The 19942-nt window shown below is 39.9% G+C and overlaps 1 protein-coding gene across 2 annotated transcripts; it reads right to left on the bottom strand.

Annotated features, from left to right (window-relative positions):
* Nucleotides 1–26: 26 nt before the first annotated feature.
* CDC23 (cell division cycle 23) lies at nt 27–18458 on the bottom strand. 2 transcript variants are annotated; one of them, XM_037147667.2, is made up of 16 exons: nt 18291–18458; nt 18131–18203; nt 16137–16274; nt 15223–15265; nt 12894–12999; nt 12663–12795; nt 10703–10880; nt 10525–10622; nt 10299–10380; nt 3790–3943; nt 3551–3670; nt 3094–3169; nt 2710–2771; nt 1702–1780; nt 1136–1255; nt 27–945 (listed from the first exon to the last, which is right to left on the bottom strand). In XM_037147667.2, exons 1-16 carry the CDS (start codon nt 18449–18451, stop codon nt 775–777), a joined length of 1794 nt encoding a protein of 597 aa, XP_037003562.2. In that variant the 5' UTR covers nt 18452–18458; the 3' UTR covers nt 27–774. The 2 variants fall into 2 exon arrangements, with proteins under 2 accessions (XP_037003562.2, XP_037003563.2); XM_037147668.2 differs by lacking the exon at nt 18131–18203 and having other exon boundaries at nt 18291–18378.
* Nucleotides 18459–19942: the final 1484 nt, after the last annotated feature.

Here is a 19942-nt window from a genome sequence, read left to right as displayed (position 1 = left end):
GGGGAAAATGATAATTACATCAAAAATATTAAAACAGACCAGCTTGAAATGAGTTTATTCCCCAATGTCCACGAAATTATCTGTAATCTTGTCTCCTTACTTTGCTTTAGTTAAAGATATAGATAACTCTATAAGACTTCTTTTGTCCCTTCTTTTATTCAACTCTAAGTTCCTTCCAATTTGAAAGCTTCTAGGAGACTTCAAAAATTGTTTTGGAAGAATCACTCTAGAATAAGAACAAATGTACAGCTATATTCCATTTAGACCTAACATCTGACACCAGAATAGTCATGCTCAACAAATCCAAGGACCACAAGCTCATGTCTATTCGGTGCCCTGACCTTGCTAGGATATCCAGTGACCCTACTGTCAGCAGAGGGTAGAATCACAGACTTTTCTCCTTTCCTTACCTCTCACGAAACCATCCACTCCCAGCAGCATTAAAACTTTGTTCCTGTAGCCTTGCAGGGGCTAAAGTGCTATTAGAGAATTTGGGGGGTTGGGGTGGGATAAACTGGGAAGAAGGCCAAGATCTGTAGCTACTCTCTGAACATAAGGAAGATAGAAGTGCTTCTAACTGGCAAAAGACAACATCTTTTCCTGCCAGGATTCTTCTGTCTACTCTGAAGGTGATTCTGTAAACTCTGCCCAAGGAGTTTCCATCTGTACACATCAAAAGAACTAAGGTCCTTAGAAGAACAGACATGGATGTTTTTTACATGAAGGTAAGGCTTAATTTGAGTCTTTGCAATGTGCTAGCTTGAAAGTAGCCAACTACGGTGTGACTGAAGACAGGTTGAGTGGAGAAACTCTGCGCGTAGGAGTGTTGTTAGCCGAGAGTGAAGCAGGCAGGAAAAAGGGAGCAGGCATCTCGGTGGAAGGCGTCTCTCCCTGGTTGCGAAGCTGCAGGATTTGCCGGAGCAAGGCCTTACCTTCTTCCCGTGTCTGAAACAAAGTCAGGCAACTATTTCAAAATATGTCCAAGGATGCTGAAAAATGGGTTCTAAAATACATATATATATTCTACAAATCGAGATAGCCTTTATTCCTCTTAACTAATTTCCACCCCCAGATCATGGTAAAGATCGCATGTTCGAGCCTAAAATCCATTCTTTATTAAAGAACTAATACTCACATCATTGAATGCACAGCACTTTTGGGCACAAGTTGAAGCTTCATCCCACAGCTTGCACTTAAAATAGTACTGGGCCAGATAGCGGAAAGCCGTGCTCTCCTCCAAGTGTTCCACTATTTCCTAGATAGGGAAAACAGGAATGACTGAGGTCAGAGCCCTGGCCCTGTAGCTCAGCCAGTAGAGAGCTGACCCGATACACCAAGGTTGCAGGTTCAATTTCCAGTCAGGGCACATATAATAATCAACTAATGAGTGCAGAAGTAAGTGGAACAACAAATCGATCGATTAAAAATACTGATACACCCTGGCTGGTGTAGTTCAGTGCGTTGAGCACGGGCCTGTGAAGCAACAAGTTGCCGGTTCAATTCCTAGTCAGGGCACATGCCTGGGTTGCAGGCCAGGTCCCCAGTAGGGGACACATGAGAGGCAACCACACATTGATGTTTCTCTCCCACTCTTCCTCCTTCCCATCCCCTCTCTCTAAAAATAAATAAAATATTTTTTTAAATACTGATAAAAAGAATAAATAAGATCAGCAACTGAGCTGTCATGCTCATGACACATACCCCGCAGGAATAGATATCTTGGATATATTTGATGTAACATTGGGCAGCTTGTTCTGACTCAGTCAACTGTTCATGAAGCCTATGAAAGAAATCAGTCTTTAAGTACGAATCATATCTCAAAGCCAAATTAGTGATAAAAAGTAAAAGTACATGATTAAGACCAAAAAAAATAACAATACATAGACAAGTACAAATTTTAACATAAATAAAAAACTGAGACCCAGAATAGTTTTAGTGCCCACATGTGATGGTTATTTTAGCAAAGCTGAAAATCGTTACTCTGCTACTGGTAATGGAGGGAGAGTTAGTAAATACTTAAGCTGGGTAAGACACCTTTGCAAAACTTGCTGTTAATACCCTGAGTAAGATTTTAAAAAGATACCAAGTGATTCAGATTTTTTCCCCCTAAGAAACCAGAAAAGAATTGGCAGGAATAAAACTGCATTTAAGAACCTGTTTGTCTATCATTTCTGAGTTATTTCTTATTTTCCTAGTCCTTATTAGGAAATCAGTACTTAGTTTTCCTAGATTGCTCTGATGTGGAAATTTCATTTCATTTTAATTCATTCTCAATCCCTTGCCTAATAAAAAAGCAATTCCCCCTTCAAAGAGTAATGGCATTCTCTCAAGTCAAGATGGCTAAATTTCCAAACAAGTACTCATACAGCATGCTACATCACCACACTTACGCAGAATGAAGAATAGGAGGCTCTAGAGCATACAAGACCCACCATAGAAGAGAAGTCAACAGAAATATCAATAGCGGCCCTCACTAGTGGGGCTTAGTGGATTGAGTGCTGGACAGTGAACCAAAGGGTGGCCAGTTTGATTCCCAGTCAGGGCACATGCCTGGGTTATGGGCCAGGTCCCCAAGTAGTGGAGGCACTTGAGAGGTAACCACACATTGGTGTTTTTCTCCCTCTCTTCCCCCTCCTTTTCCCTCTCTCTGAAGATAAATAAATAAAATCTTGAAAAAAATATCAGTAGCATTTTACTCCATTCACTCACTTTGCCAGTTTCACCAGGGCCATTTTCTCCACATCTCCCACAGCATAAGCTCTCCAATAACACTGTCAAAAAAATAAACCAGTCAATCTGATGATTGCCACCTGTGCCAAGTCTAATCACCTAAAGGCTCAGGTTCTACGAACCTCCCAAAACTTCAGATTTGCAGGATACAAGGCATTTTAATTAAATCTGATAGGTCCAGGCTACATAACGCCACTCCCACTGATGATGTCACCCCAGCTTTGCTTTTAAGCCTATGTACTTTTTAAGACTTCCCTACATAGAGATATCAGAATGAAGAAAAGTTAAAGAGCACAGATAGCCCAATTCTTCATCCAAACAGCAAATTTCCATTCAAATTCTCTAGGAGTCAATTTCAGATACCTTTTTGGCTTCCACGAGTTGATTGAGTTTCTCATAACATTCTCCTAAAGCAACCAGCATACGAGAATCGTTAGGCCTGAGAGAAAACAGGAATAGCAGTCTGAGCAAAGACTATAGAGAGCTAAAAGTCCTCCCTTGAGGAACCACCACCACTACTACAGTGGTCCCCTCCACTTATTCACGGTTTCACTTTCCACAGTTTCAGTTACTGTAGTCTTAAATATTTCGTGGAAAATTCCAGAAATGAACAATTCATAAGTTTTAAATTGCACACCATTCTTAGTGGCATGATGAAATCTCAGGCCATTTTGCTTTCTCCCATCTGGGACATGAATCATCCCTTTGTCCAGTACATCTGCACTCCATACACCACCCGCCAGCTAGTCACTTAGTAGCCATCAAAAGAAAAGTAGCAGCCCTTCCTACAACAAACACATTGTCAAGTAGCCAGACTTACCGAAGCTGGTGGGCCCGTCTGTAATAATAAAGGCAGTAAAATGGCATCTTTAGGATTTCATAGGTCTGCCCAAGGCCATACCAGGCTCTGTAGTCCCGTTTATTAACCTCAATGGCATGTCTAAGAAATGGAAGATAGACCAGTAAAAGGGCAGAATCAAGATTAGCAACCTGCAGGCTCAACAGAGGCTCCTAGTATCATGGCAATCTGTTCCACCAGCCCTGCAACTAGGAGCTCACCTGTAAGCCTGAATAGCAGCAGATGTGTTCTTCATTTCCATGTACTCATGTCCCATCAGTGTCCAGGCCCCAAGATACCGGGGATTCAATTTCAAGGCTCTCTGGAAATACAAGGCTGCTTTTTCATGCTGAGAACGCAAACTATAATAATTGCCTGATTGAAAAACAAACAAAAATATGAATAATTAGAAAGGTAAAAACAAAAGTCCTCTAAAATAGACAGCATTCCACAGAGTGAGCATGAAAGCATAACGCACTCCCCTCAAGGTCCTTGTAGAAAAGCCAAATTGTACACAAGAGGAATATCATCATTCCCTTAGGAAACGTATACGTATCATCTATCACACATTCTGGTTATAAAAAAAAGTGTTCCCTAACACTCCAAGTTTTTTTCTTCATTTTATTTCATCTGGATATAGTTTTTATACACATATTTTCTTATAGGGTAGGAAATTTCTAGAGTAAGCTTTAGATTGGTGGTTTTCCAACTATATTCTTAGGGTTCTAAGGAGATAGGTATCTCAAGGGTGAAAAATGTAGAGCTCTGAGCTCCCTCTCCCTTAGGAATCAAAGCAGTTATATTATCATTGGTCTTTAAAAAAGCAAGTCAAAGATATTAGGATTCTGTGAAAGATTTTATCTGAAGAAAGGGTACAAAAGCCATTTGTCTTATGTCAACTAGTAAATGGACACACAAAATCTGTTACATATCCAAACAATGGAATACTAGTCAGCAATAAAAACGAAGTAACTACTGATACATGCTACAACATGGATGAACCTCAAAACCTGCTAGGTGAGAGATGCCAGACAATAAGGCTAAATACTGCGAGACTTCATTTATATGACACTTCTACAAAAGGTAAAACTATAGACACTCAGAAAGCAGACTGTGCCTGCTAGGCAATGGAAGTGAGACTGACTGCAAATAGACCCAAAGAAACTTTTTGGGGTGACAGAGTATCCAAAAGTGGATTATGGCTATGGTTACACAACTGTATAAATTTATAAAAACTCATGAACTATAAAGATAAAGTGGATGAATTTTACGATATGTAAATTATACCTCAATAAAGCTATTTTTTAAAAAACAGGATGAATTACAGCTATACCAACAATTGGAGGAAATTTTACGAGATCTTGTTGAATGAAAAAAAGGAAATACAGAGAAATGTATATTTCTGTACATTTTTTAAAGATTTTATTTATTTATTTTTAGAGAAAGGGGAAGGGAGGCAGAAAGAGAGGGAAACATCAATAGCTGCCTCTTGTGCACCCCCCGCTGGGGATCTGGACTGCGACCCAGGCATGTGCCCTGACCAGGAATCAAGCAGGTAACCTTTCAGGTTACAGGATGATGCTTCACCCAACTGAGCCACACCATCCAGAGCTAATGTGATCTATTTTTGTAAAGCAAATAGCCCATTAAACCCTACATATGTGTACATACATTTTTATGTGGTATGGAATATCCTAACACATGTATCTTAAAGGGGAAAGGGAGCAGCAAGCAAAATAAAAAACACCACCAAAAAAACCCTGCACTTCAAAAAATCTCTTTTATGTATAAATTGTATATGCACAAATAAACTAAATAAAAAGAGAGGTTTTGGGACATGTGTGTATGTGTGTATATATATATATATACACACACACTTGAAGAGATTATGATATACTGTCAAGTGGAAAAAGCAAATTGCAGAGAAATTATAGAATATTATTTAATTTTGACAAAAAACAAAAAAAAACTTCCAGACTTCCGCCAAGATGGAGGCATAGGTGGATGTGCCATGCCTTCTCACACAACCAAGATTAGAGAAAACTAAATATTAGCAACAGAAAACACAGCCAGAACACAGAAAATTGAACTTTTCGGGAGTCCGTTAACAACAAATTCTTCAGCCTGACTGGTAAGGGGCGAAACCAGCGGCTGGCGGAGCAGGGTTACACAGGAGGACTCGGCCAGACACACTCAGGCCGGTGGAATCCAGGCGCAGGGTCAGACCTAGTGAGCGACCCAGCGAGCAACCAGGCGAGGAACGAGGGGGAGACAGCGGGGCAGCGGGGCTGTGTGTTGACTGAGGTCGCGCATTTGTGCGAGGGTAGACAGGCGAGGGGGTGGGCGGTTGGACCGGGCTGGCAGGTCCCCACGGCAAGCGGCAGTGGAGGGCGCCGCCATTTCCCTGCTCTGACCCCACCTCCACATACAGCGTCATAACCCAGCGACTCTGAGCGGCCCGGCCCAGGTGAACCACCTAAGGCACTGCTCCTCCGCACCCAGCTGTGAGAAGCGGCAGAGGGGGTCGCCATTTCCCCGCTCAGGCCACGCCCCCACATACAGCATCACAACCCAGCGACCTGGGAGTCCAAGGCGCCGATTCTCACACTTAAAGGGCCCGAACAGACCAAGAATGGCGCAGGAGGATCTCAGAGCCCCAGAGCCAATAAATCTAAGCGATGAAGAAATAGCAAAACTCTCAGACGCACAGTTTAAAACATTGGTGATCAGGATCCTCACAGAACTGGTTGATTATACCGACAAATTAGACAAATATATGAAGGCGAAACTAATTGAAATGAATGGAATTGCACAGGACACCAATAGCAATGAAAAGGAAACTGGGACTCAACTCAATGGAGTGGACCAGAAGAAAGCAAATAATGGCCAAAGAGAAAAGAGTCAAGAAGCAAGAATTCAAAGAAATGAGGAGAGTCTTAGGAACCTCCAGGACATCTTGAAACGCTCCAACATCCGAATTATAGGGGGTACCAGAAGGGGGAAAGGCACAGCCACCAGTGGAAAACTTATTTGAACAAATAATAAAGGAGAATTTCCCCAATCTGGCAAAGGAAATAGACTTCCAGGAAATCCAGGAAGCTCAGAGAGTCCCAAAGAAGTTGGACCCAAGAAGGAACACACCAAGGCACATCATCATTACATTAGCCAAGATGAAAATGAAGGAGAGAATCCTAGAAGCAGCAAGAGATAAGGGGACAGTCACCTACAAAGGAGTCCCCATCAGACTGTCTGCGGATTTCTCAAAAGAGACCTTACAGGCAAGAAGGGGCTGGAAAGAGGTATTCCAAGTCATGAAATCCAAAGACCTACAACCAAGATTGCTCTATCCAGCAAAACTTTCATTTAAAATGGAAGGACAGATAAGGTGCTTCTCAGATAAGATCATATTCAAGGAGTTCATCATCACCAAGCCCTTATTATATGAAATGTTAAAGGGACTTATCTAAGAAAAAGAAGTTAAAGAAACATGAACAGTGAAAGGACAACAAACTCACAGTTATTAACAACCACACCTAAAACGAAAGCAAACTAAAAGGACAGCTAGATCAGAAGTGGAAACATAGAAATGAAGATCTCAAGGAGGGTTAGCAACAGGGGAGTGGAAGGAGGAGAAGGGGGGAGAAGGTACAGAAAACAAGTAGCATAGACAGTAGATAGAAAATAGATGGGGGGGCAAGAATAGCATGGGAAATATAGAATCTAAAGGACTTGAGACACATGGTCATAAACTAAAGGGGGGGTGATGGTGGGTAGGGTGGAGGGGAATAAAGGGGGAATAGAACAACTGTAACAGCATAATCAATAAAAAAATAAAAATAAAAATAAAATAAAAAAAAAAACTTCCACATTATTTTAAAATCTTTATAGACCCAGCTGTTAGTTCGATTCAGGAGAAATTATTTATAACAATTGTCTGTACCCCAAACCTGATTGTTTAAGCACAAATTCAAGTTCATATTCACCTGGAAAAAAAGCAAAATGGAGAATTTTATGTCTTGCACAAAGATATCTTCGCTTCTGCCCCTGACTCAGAAACAGAGACCCTAGGCAGAGTGTCCAAAGGTTAACTTTTGCAACAGAACAGAAAAAAATGGGGTAGTAGTGGTAGCAAGGGTATAACCCTAGCTGCTAACGAAGGACAAAGGAGATGTTAAGAAGTTAGAATCGTTAAGTTCTAGACAAAGATTAAGTAGATGAGATTTTTTTGACCAGTTGGAACAGCTAAAAAGTACTGAATGATTACAATGTGCTGAGCAACTTACATTGTTTTTTAAAGGATTTTATTTACTCATTTCTAGAGAGAAGGGAAGGGAAGGAGAAAGAGAGGGACAGAAACACTGGTGTATGAGAGAAACATCTATTGATTGCTTCTCACATGCCCCCCAACAGGGGACATGGCCCGCAACCCAGGCATGTGCTCTGACTGGGACTCAAACCAGCAACCCTTTGCTTTGCAGGCCGGCACTCAATCCACTGAACCACACCAGCTAGGGCTAATGTTCCTTACTCTTAAATTTTAAGGGTAATTCAACAAACATTTATTAACCAAATCTCAGGAACTTTGCTGGGCATTACAGACATGCTGAGGAAAAAAAAAAAAAACAGTCCATTGAAGAGTTCACCTGAAGTGATTAATAAAAAAACAGGAAACTCCTAAATCATTCCTCTTCATATGTATGTTGCCTTTTCTTTTAATTGGCTTTAAGCCAATAGGTTTAGAAAAAAGAACTGTTCGTTAATCTTTCCTACTCCTATTTCCTAATCTTTTCTACTTTCTTCATGTAAAGGGCACCGTTATCGGTCCGGCTGCCCAGTTACCAATTCCTGTTTGCTCTAGTTCCTAAATTCCTCTCTCCATTCCTCCTGCCAACACATCCTCCTCTTAGGTTCTCATCATCCTTAGACTGGATTATTGCAAAAGCTTCCTAGCTGGTCTCCGCGCCTCTAGTCTTGGCCTTTTTCTAATCCTCCCAGCACAGTCTCCAATGATCATTTCAAAATGAAAACCTGACAACTTTCATCACTCTGGTTTAAAATCCTTCAGAAGACTCCTACTGCCTTAAGAAGAAAATCTAAACTTTAAGCAAGACAAAAAAAGCTCTTCAAGATCTAGCCCTTTTTGGTACATTCTTACCTCCCACACCATGCTTCAGGATGTTGAACTATTTCCAGCACAACATCTGTCCCACACTTAAATACCTCTGCACTGTGATACCCTTCCCCAGTCCATCCTTCTCCCTTACTGAACTCTTCCACTCCTGCCTGTTCTTCAAGTATCACGTTCCCTAATCTCACACTGGATGTGATGCCTTTACTATGTACTATCTTAGCACCCTATGTTTGCCTCAATCATAACACTCAGCTCACAGTATTATGATTGTTTTATTATTGCCTTCCTAAATAGGCAATCAGGGTAGGTACTACAATACAAAGCACAGTGCCTGGTACTCAGAAGATGCATGTTTTCTGAATAAATTGAGAATTCCACCCTCACCTTAATGGACTTGATTCATAATGTTCTGATATTGAAAAGATTACTTATTCCTACTCTTATCTATGTTCCCATAGGACCCATTATGCTTTTTTTTAAAATACTTATTTCCCATGCCAGACTACAATTTCCGCAAGGGCTGGAAATACTTATTGAATAGTTAATGTATTGAAATCCTATTGGTTTATTAACAACATCTTGAGCTTGAGAGATACAAACGCATGATCTCAATGCAGTGTCACTAAAGACTCAGGGACACATATATCTCTTTCATCTCCAGGGAACCTATGCTTTCAATCACAATCAACCAAACTTACTTTTATCCAGGAACGGCCATTCAGCTCTTTCTATCAACTGACTATCAGGCCACACTAGCATGGCCAAGTACATAGGACCATAGTTCTTAAACAGGGATTATTCTGACCCCAAGAGGTTATTTGGCGATACCTGTAAACATATATGATCATCATAACTGGGGGAAGGGAGCACTGGGTATAGGTTAGGGATACTGCTAACACCCTACAATGCACAGAACAGCCCCACACACAAAAAGGCTGTTAGCCCAGAATGTCATTAGTGCCAAAACTGAGACAACCTAATACAGAGAAATAGGTAACAGGTACTTTCATCTCTTTTCATAGGCCTGGAGATTCTTACAAACTTTTCAGTAATACTAAAGGTTAAAATATACACACTTTTTATTCAGTCTTTCACTGCTTATTACACAGAAATAATTGCATAAACATGCAAAAATAGATGTACACATACAAAGATGTTTCCTGAAGCAATTTTTGTATTAACAAACACTGGTCATAACTTATATAATAGAAAATGATTAAATAAAAATGATGGCACATCTATATAACAGAATACTAAATAGCCATAAAAACATAATAAAAATCTAGATGTAGTAAAATTAAAAAATGGAAATATAAAGTTTTAAAAAAAGGAGTTACAAAGCAGCGTGTATAATGATTTTATTTTTATAAGCAAACTGTACACACACAAGTGCATGCACACACATTCTTAGTGTTCACACAGAGAAACATTCTGGAACTATGTTCGCCAAACAACCTTGGGGACAGGGTTACAGTGAGCTTTCACATTCTACTGTATATAATTCTGTTACCTTTGGCATTTTTACATTGTTGTTATTTTTACATTTGAATTACTTACGATAAAAATAAAACTTAAAAGAAAAAGAATGATGAGTCTTACCAATTACACAGCATGTTTCTACACGATATTTATCAATCTCACAGAGGTTGTGAGCCAAGTAACTCAACTCAGATTTCATGCTCTGGAAGAAAAGAAAAGGATGGTCTAAGCATGAAAAAGGAACCCCTTAAATTATTTTTCTTGTAGCTAATGCAACTGAGTGGCAATCCAACCCAGATGAAAACACAAAAGAGCTAATGAAGTCCAAGTAAACGAAGCAGCTCACCCTGACATAAAGAAGGTTGGAGAATGTGTCCATATTCTCAATCCTATAAGGGTCTTGTTTCCTTAGCTCATTAAAAATAGAGAGGGCTTTGTCAATATCTGCAGAAAGAAGATAGTTCAGAAAACAACACAATGCTACTTTCAGGGTTTGATGGATTTCATTGTCCTTATTCACTTACCTCTGATATTGTGATAGGCAACTGCAATTTGGGAAACAATGTATGAGCTCTTAGAGAAGCCTACATCAATGAGATTCTGATACTTTTGCAGCGCCTCCTCTATCAACTGCAACTCTGTGTATATGTGAGCCAGAAAAAACTCCTTCATCCAGGTGTCAGGCAAAGACAGGAACTTCAGCTGGCAGCAGGAGAGAGGGGGACATACTTAGTATACTTTGACCTCTCTCCAAATGAATATCAAGGAACTATTTTTACTGTCTACAGCAGCAATTTTCAACCAGTGTGCCACAAGGATTTTTAAAACATACAATACCTATTTAGTCAGGGGCACTGACCTCTTTTCCCTTAGATTGTCAATTTTTTTTTAAATTTTAAAAATGACAACAGCTGATACAATAGCCACCTGGTGTGAACAAAGCAAAATTATACTTACTTTTCTTGTCGTATTGGTAAAAAACATATTTTTGGTGTCAAAATCCCATACTAAAAATCCCTGAATTTTAGAAATTAGTTTATGTGTGCCATAGGATGAAAAACATCGAAAATCACTAGCCTAAAGGACTTTATCACCAAAAGTTTATCACAACACTTAATAATGAACACAGGGCAGTTCAATTCTAATAAGACTTACAAGCATAGTACAGAGAAAGGGGCCTAGATGGAAAAGGCTTCACAAAATAGATAGGATCTGAGGTGTCTTGGAGGATGAGTAAATTTGAATATAAAAAAGGGAGTGGAGGAAAAAAAGACAATGTTCTATGAGAGGGCAACATAAATAGAGGGAAAACAGACATGATGAGTGTGGGTAAAGAAGTTGAGCAAACAAGGTGGTTTGTGTAAGACTGAACTGGTAGGATGGGCCCCATGGTGCAACAAGAAATGGGATGCAAATAGGAAACCAAGTTTTTTTTGCAAGAGAATGACATGATGACATGGATGTTTTAAGAAAAAGTTTGGAAACAATATGCAGGATGGCTTGGAAACGGAAATGTAAAGATGGGAAAGCTAGATAAAAGTATCTATTGCTTATAAGAAATCCAAATTGGAGATGAAAACCAAGATGGCAAAGGAAGCTGAGAGAAAGGTGTATACAAGAAGCAAACCATGGGAATATCTGGTGACTGAATAGGTAAAGGAAATAAAAGAAAGGGAAGAGAGTAATATAATTGAGACATTAAGAATGGGCGTCTTGAGAAACAGTGCCACTAATGAGAGTCTGTTGAGTTGGGAGAAAGAATTTGGCAGATAAGATGTGAAATTTGGTTTTGTGTATTTTGAAATAAAGTCTAGTAGGCAGTTAGAGATAGATGAATACAAGTAAACCAAGGTTAAGATTTCAGACACAGATTTAGTAGCATATATCATTATTGGGGGAAATCTATCAGCCTTTGGCTCTTTAGAACAAGCAAATGGAAAAGTGTTGTCATTTCCATTAACTACTGAAGGGCAGCACAATAAACTCTGTAGACAATATCCTCTAATGATAACTAATGAAATGATTACAGTGTATAAAGCAATTTCATATACATTATTTCATTAATTAACAAATCTCTATGTCTTCAGAGTCCTGTAAGCTCAGCAAACTTAACATATTTTAAATATAATCCTTGATATCAGATGACCTTTTCCTGCAGCATCTTTGGAATCAGGAGAAACGCTGTAACAGCATTTAGTCTATAAAACTAGTTACAGTAAAATTTGAATGTGAAAACATGAACATGAAAAGATATCCTAATACGACTGAATGCAAATCCAACAGCAACTACCGAACAAGAGCTAGACATCTGTCTTTCAAATGAAGACCTTAAGACCAAAATCCCAACAGTGAAACAGACCAGAGAAGGAGCAAAGAGCTAGCTATAGTCAAAGGCTTAGCAAACCTCTCTCCCTCCACTCCATTATTACAGAATTACGTAAGACTTGAAGCACAGGGTTTTTCACATATCTCATCTCAATTTACCATCTCTTTGTCTGTAATCAAGTTACAGAGTTCTAGCCAGGCTCCCCAGTGCAAAGGCAAAACATGAGTAGCCTCCACAAATACATCAATGGCCTCTTTCACCAAATCCAGTTTTCGAAGCACAACACCATACCTAGCAAAGAAGAGAACAATCACAAACGTTAATGCTCTGTAACATCTCTTCTACTCAGGAGAATGTTATAGGAAGTTCAAAGTTACTCTAACACTTACAGATAGAGGCCAAATCCATCAAGTTCCCGAGCCTGGTGCTTTTTGCTAAGCTCTACTCTCAGTTCTCTGAGAGCCTCATTTTTCACTTGTCCTTTTTCCAGAGGACCTAGGAAAGAAACAAAGTCTCTGATCTAAGAGAACACACTGGTCTTCATGTACAGACCTAGATATTCCCTTTGGCATCAAGCAGCTATACCTGAAACTTCCAGCAAGCACTCACAAGTGGCCGATGATATCTTATACAACTTGTTTACTTTCTTCCAAAAATTACAACTGATAGTGGTCTTAAGTCATAGTTTTTTAAAAATATATTATACCATTACAGTTGTTCTATTTCCCCCCTTCATTCCCCTCCACTCTGCACACCCCCTCCCCCACCAATCCCCCCTTTAGTTTATGACCACGTCTCAAGTTCTTTAGATTCTTTATTTCCCATACTATTCTTGCCCTCCCCCTATCTATTTTCTATCTACCATCTATGCTACTTATTTTCTGTACCTTCTCCCCCCTTCTCCTTCTCCCACTCCCCTGTTGCTAACCCTCCATGTGATCTTCATTTCTATGGTTCTGCTCCTGATCTAGCTGTCCTCTTAGTTTGCTTTTGTTTTAGGTGTGGTTCTTACTAACTGTGTTTGCTGTCCTTTCACTGTTCATGTTTTTTATCTTCTTTTTCTTAGGTAAGTCCCTTTAACATTTCATATGATAAGGGTATGGTGATGATGAACTCCTTGAATTTGATCTTATCTGAGAAGCACTTTATCTGCCCTTCCATTCTAAATGAAAGCTTTGCTGGATAGATCAATCTTGGATGTAGGTCTTTGGAGTTCATGACTTGGAATACTTCTTTCCAGCTCCTTCTTGCCTGTAAGGTCTCTTTTGAGAAATCAGCTGACAGTCTGATGGGAACTCCTTTGTAGGTGACTGTCCCCTTATCTCTTGCTGCTTCTAGGATTCTCTCCTTCATTTTCATCTTGGCTAATGTAATGATGATGTGCCTTGGTGTGTTCCTTCTTGGGTCCAACTTCTTTGGGACTCTCTGAGCTTCCTGGATTTCTTGGAAGTCTATTTCCTTTGCCAGATTGGGGAATTTCTCCTTTATTATTTGTTCAAGTAAGTTTTCCACTTGTGGCTGTTCCTCTTCCCCTTCTGGTACCCCTATAATTCGCATGCTGGAACGTTTAAAGATGTCCTGAAGGTTCCTAAGCCTCTCATTTTTTTTGAATTCTTGTTTCTTCATATTTTTCTGTTTGGTCATTTTTTTTCCTCCTTCTGGTCCACTCCATTGATTTGAGTCCCAGTTTTGTTTCCATTACTATTGGTTTCCTGTGCATTTCCCTTCATTTCAATTAGTTTAGCCTTCATATGTTCCTCTAATTTGTGACCAAAATCAACCAGTTTTGTGAGCATCCTGATCACTGGTGTTTTGAACTGTGCATCTGAAAGTTTGGCTATCTTTTGGTCACTTAGAATTATTGGCTCTGGGGCTCTGAGTTGTTCTTGAGCCATGTTTTGATCTCTTGTGCCTGTTATGTATGAGGAACGGAGTCTTAGTTGTTCACCAGGGCGGGACCACCCAGGTCGCTGGTTTGTGACGCTGTAAGTGGGGGCAGAGTCTGAGAAGGACAATGGCAGTTCCCTCTGCCGCTTCCTGCCACTGGGGCCTGTGCGGTCCATCTCACTGCTAGCTCCTTCACTGGTTTATCTGCGTGTGAATGTGTGACCTCGATCAGCCCTCAGTGGATCCACCCACGGCTGCTGGCGCACCTGGGTCACGCGCCCGAATTGGTCCAGAGGATTTTTCCTGCCCGACCCCACTCTGCTGCTGGCTCTGCCCCTCTTACCAGTTTGGCTGAAGGGTTCGTTGTTGTCAGACTTCCGTGTAGTTCAATTTTCTGTGGTTTTGGCTGCATTTTTGTTGCTAAAACTTTATTGTTTTTAAACTTGGTTGTACGAGAAGGCCCAGTGCTTCCACCTACGCCTCCATCTTGGCGGAAGTCCTCTGCAGTCATAGTTTTTTAGGACCAAAAAAGTGTTTAAGTTTTTGAACTAGTAACATTTAAAAATCAGAAGCCTCAACTAAAAATCTGAATTTCTGGCTGCAGGTTGCAGTGATGGGGTAGGGCCTAGGAAAGAAAGCCCTGACAACTCCAGGCCACAAAGCAGCCCTCAGCTGGAGCTGGGTGACAATCAGCCAGTTAGTCGATCTAATTCGCAACAGCTCTCCCTAGATTACTTCACACACGTGTATTATTTGCTTGGTTCCTATAGGCATTTGCGTGTGCAACCCCTCTGCCTTATCTAAAAGGTAAAAAAAAAAGAAAATTCATACCTAGGCTATCAACTGTTTCATCATCCTTCTTCTTTTCTCCAGACTGTAAGAGAAAATCCACACTGAGGTCTTTTTACCAATTTATTCTGAACCTGTTCTAAAATGAGTAGACTGATTCTAATATCTCAAGGGCTCAAGACCAAACAAAATGGTGTCGACGACTGATCACTAATTTTAAGTAAATATTTAGGGGCTACCGCTGCTCAAATCTGGAGTAATGTGAGTACCAAAATAATTAAGTACAGTATTGAATTGTAAATAATTAAAAATAAAAGAATTCTTGAGCCCACAGTGATAATAGAGAGATTAATCAATGGAAATGGGAGGAAAGGCTCTCCCCTTGCTTAGAGTGGAATGCCAAGTGGTGAGTAGTACATGTGGAAACTGATGGAAGCGAAAATCATCATTTTGCAACATCAAAGTAAAAAATACTTTAGGCAAGAAATAACGGTGAATTCCTTGACAAATGGATATTTAGGTTGTTGACATTTTTGGAGTATTACAAAAAATACCTCAGTGAACAGCCCTGTACATATAATCTTGTACACATATTGAGGTATCTGCATTGGACAAGTTACTTAAAGTAGAATTGTTTGGTCATAGTATTTCAAATTAACATACTCAGCCACAACTGACTGCCAATATGGCTGTATGAATTTTTAACTCCTAAAACGGGGTCTACTGGCCCACACCTTCATCAATAATTAATATTATCAATATTTTAAATATTTTACTTCATATCATTTTTACTTTATTTATGTCAATAATAACTCCTTTATTATTGTCAAGTTCTTATAAAGTATATTCACCAAGTAGACTACTGATAAGCTATTTAAAAGATTTAACTCTTTCCACTTGGTTCTAAATATGGATGCTTCACTGAAGGTAGAATGACATGTTAAAATGGCCCTCACCAGATATCTAGAATACATGTACAGGAAATAGGCTTTCTTGCTATTGCAGCCATGCAGGAAATGTGCTGCCCGATCATACTCTTTAACATCAAAGTAGGCCTTGGCCAAGGTGTAAGCATCCATATCCTGGGCATCCTCCTAGAAAAGAGACAAGTTTTTGTAAGTGGTTGGGAATAGGACAATAAAAGTTCAAATCCATGATGTATATTCATTGATTTCAAGACATAAAAAAAGTAATTTTTCCTCCTCCCAAAAAACCTGAAATACATGTAAAATATATATATTTTTTTATTATGGAACGAGGTCAGAGAACTCCACCCCCCCAAATAAAACATTGGGGGAAAAATAAATTTCTTAAAAGATTTTATTTATTTTAAGAAAGAGGGGAAGGGAGGGAGAAAGAGAGGGAGGGAAACATCAATGTGTGCTTCACCCTCACACACCGCCTACTGAGGACCTGGCCCTCAACCGAGGCATGTGCCCTGACTGGGAACTGAACCAGTGACCTTTTGCTTTGCAGTCCAGCACTCCATCCACTGAGCCACACCAGCCAGGGCGAAAAAATAAAAATTAAAAAAAAAACTAAACCAACACACTCAGAAATTTGTATTGTTTCTGCAAATGTAGTGGAGGTTGCATATAAACTTTAGTATTAGGGGCCTGTATTCAAATTTTAACTCTTTGATTTCTTGGTTTCATGACATTAGTAGGCAAACCACATAGCTTCTTTTGAGTATTCAGGTCTTCATCTGTAAAATGGTGCCAATAATATAGATTTGATATGAGGAAAAAGTAAAAAAGTCATGGAAAATGTCTGGCATTAATATTTGACATTCCCTTCCTTCTCCAGGCTTTTAAATCCCTACATAAATACAACAACTGTGCAATTACTTATACTTCAAGAGCATTTTGAAAAGCCCTGGCTGGGTAGCTCAGCTGGTTACAGCATTGTTGGATATACCTAGGTTGGCCAAGGTTGTGCATTCAATTCCCAGTCAGGGCATATATGAGAATCATCCAATGAATGCAGAAACAACTGGAGCAGCAAATCAATGTTTCTCTCTCTCCCCTTCTCTTTCTAAAAATTGGTAAAGTAAAATAAGGTTTTGACATGTTAGTATTGCAAAAAGTATAGAAGACTGCTATAATTCTCTATGTAAAAAAAATGAAATGATGGATATTTAAGTTAAAAACAAACAACCCTCCTAACCAAATTCTAGGAATAAGTTGATTAAAACTTTAATAATTTAATTCTCCTCATTCTTCTTGTTCCAAAACAGGAACCAAAACATATTTGGCGTGTCCTTCACTAGTAAAAATGTCTTAAATGTGGCTATTCAGCTTAGCATTCTGGTGGTCTTTTCACATCCACTTGCCATTTGCTTATTTCTTCCCCTACCCCCACTCACTTGCTCCAAACCTTTTGGAGTAAAGAACAGTCACTGTTTTTAAGTGGGGAGAGGAGGAGTTGGAATCAAGTAACAAATGGATTATGATAAAAGCATTCAGATTACACAAACTATATAAACATATGTACTATAGATGACACCTGAAATATATTTATATCTCATTTAATTATCTCAATATTCCATAAAATAAATACAAGTATCTGCATTTCACAGATGAGGAAACTATGTTTCAAGAGGTTAAGCTGCCAAAAGTCACTAGTGTGGCTGAGATTTGAACCTATAGCTGTTTGAATCCAAAACCAGTTCCGTACTGTTGTAAAAACTTTTAATTCTTCTCATCGTTATAAGTATTGACTAGGCTGGGCTACAAAATCTAAAGGGCTGAAATCTTAGGAGTGTTTACTTACTCTCTCCAGCTTAAGTAAAAGCACCACCAGATCTTTCAAAGCTCAACACAACCACCCTGCTATTTAAATGCTTGAATTCCCTCTACAAACATTCCTGCTAAGTAGTCTGCTCCCCTCCAGGGACAGATCACTCGGTACCTCTTCGGTTGATGGGGAGCGCGGGCTGCGAAGTCCTTACCTCTGTAATAGGCGGAGGCGGCTGAAGCTCGGCCAGAGGCAACGCCGGAAGAGAGAAGGCTAACTCGGCGGACCTGGAACACCCCGGCAAACCGAATCAGCTTCGCAAGCCCCCCAAGGCCAAGGATTAAGCCGGGTCCCTTCCCACCCCGACATCTTACCATTTGCTACTGTGCAGTAGGCCCCGCTCCCGAGTGAGGCTGGCGATAAGTAGCAGCTGCTTTTTAATTTCCCGCAAATTTGAGAAATCGCCACTCGCTGACAAGACAGGCACCACCGGAGCCGTCAGGGCCACAGGGACAACAGAGGGACTCACAGCCATTTTTCTGTCTCAGCCACTCCAGCCAATCACCAGCGACAATACTAGCTGAGCGCCTGAACCAAAAAAGTTTGCCTGTTATTGGTGAACTCTTGCTCCGGAAAAGCCAATCATGGATCTCATATTTCGTTACGTCACCAAGAGGCCGGGAAAGAAGAAACAATTACTTTTCTGATTGGCCAAGAGCTACTGGGGCGGGAAAGTTAGAAACAGGAAAGGAAGGGGATAAAAGCCACTATCTTTGGGCGTGACAGAGGAATAAGTGAAATGTGCCCTGGGAAGCTAGGGGTGGGAGTAGGAGCGAGAAAGACTGCAGGGAGGGAGTGTCCCGCGCCTTTGGGGTGATGTGATTGGACGAAAAATAGAGTGTAGTTTGTGGGCGCATCCTGTGCCACTGGATAACCAAGTGATGCCTATGTCTAGTGAATCCTTTCAGAACAAATTACATCTTTCTGCCCTTACCTGGTGAAAGAAAAGGCTTGCAAAATTCTGGGATGACATGTCGTCTTTCCTACCTAGTCAAGCTGCTGAATTGAGATGGCATGCTCCAAGACCGGTCTTCTTTTTGTTGTTGTTGTTGTTGTTAGACATGGCCTAATAAACCCTTTATTTTGATCAACGCTTTCAGTCGTGGAAATTAAAACATTTTATTTAACAATGGCATTATAGGCAGTGAAATGATGCTTTTATGATTTTACTTAGTTAGTTAGTTAGTTAGTTAGTTAGTTATAGAGAGGCTTAGAGAGAGGGAAAGGGAGGGAGAGAGAAAGGGACAGAAAAACCCATGGAAGAGAGAAACCTCCACCCGGTTGCCTCTCATTCCCACCGACCAGGGACCGAACCTGCAACCCAGGCATGTGCCTGACTGGGAATCTCTAGCTGGTGACTTTCGGGTTTGTGGGAGGATGTGCAACCAACTGAGGCACACACAATAATGCTTTTATGACTTGTTTAGAATTCTTACATTTTGCCTTTTATCAAATTGTTGGTTTTTATAGTTGTATATAATTTTTGTTGTTTTTCAATAACAAGAAAATAGAGATGATTTCAAGATGCTTTTGGCAATTACTACTCTACAAACAACACATTTTTGGTGTAGCCAGTCTTTTCCCCCAAGGAATAAAAAGCTAAATTAGATATAATTGTCACACAAAATTTTTTTAGAATTTAAAAAATCATAGCTGTTCTAATAGTATCACTACTTTGTATTATGTTTTTCTTAATCTAATGGTATACAATATTTTTCCTTCACCATCCCTTCCACTCCCTGCTATTACATGGACTTTATAGCTTTCTATTTTATAATACATTTTTTCTATCACAAAATAATGTATGGTCAATACAAAAAACTTGAATACAGTAACCAAGAAGAAAAATAAATATACCACTATACACTAATTAGAATGGCCAAAATCCAGAACACTGACAACATCAACTGGCAAGGCTGTGGGAAAACAAGAACTCTCATTCATCCCTGGCCTGTGTGGCTAGGTT

Source organism: Artibeus jamaicensis, unplaced genomic scaffold (genome assembly GCF_021234435.1).
Source record: "Artibeus jamaicensis isolate MK-2021 breed Jamaican fruit bat unplaced genomic scaffold, CSHL_Jam_final contig_456, whole genome shotgun sequence".
Taxonomy (NCBI): Eukaryota; Metazoa; Chordata; class Mammalia; order Chiroptera; family Phyllostomidae; genus Artibeus; species Artibeus jamaicensis.
This window is presented reverse-complemented; position numbering and strand designations above follow the sequence as displayed.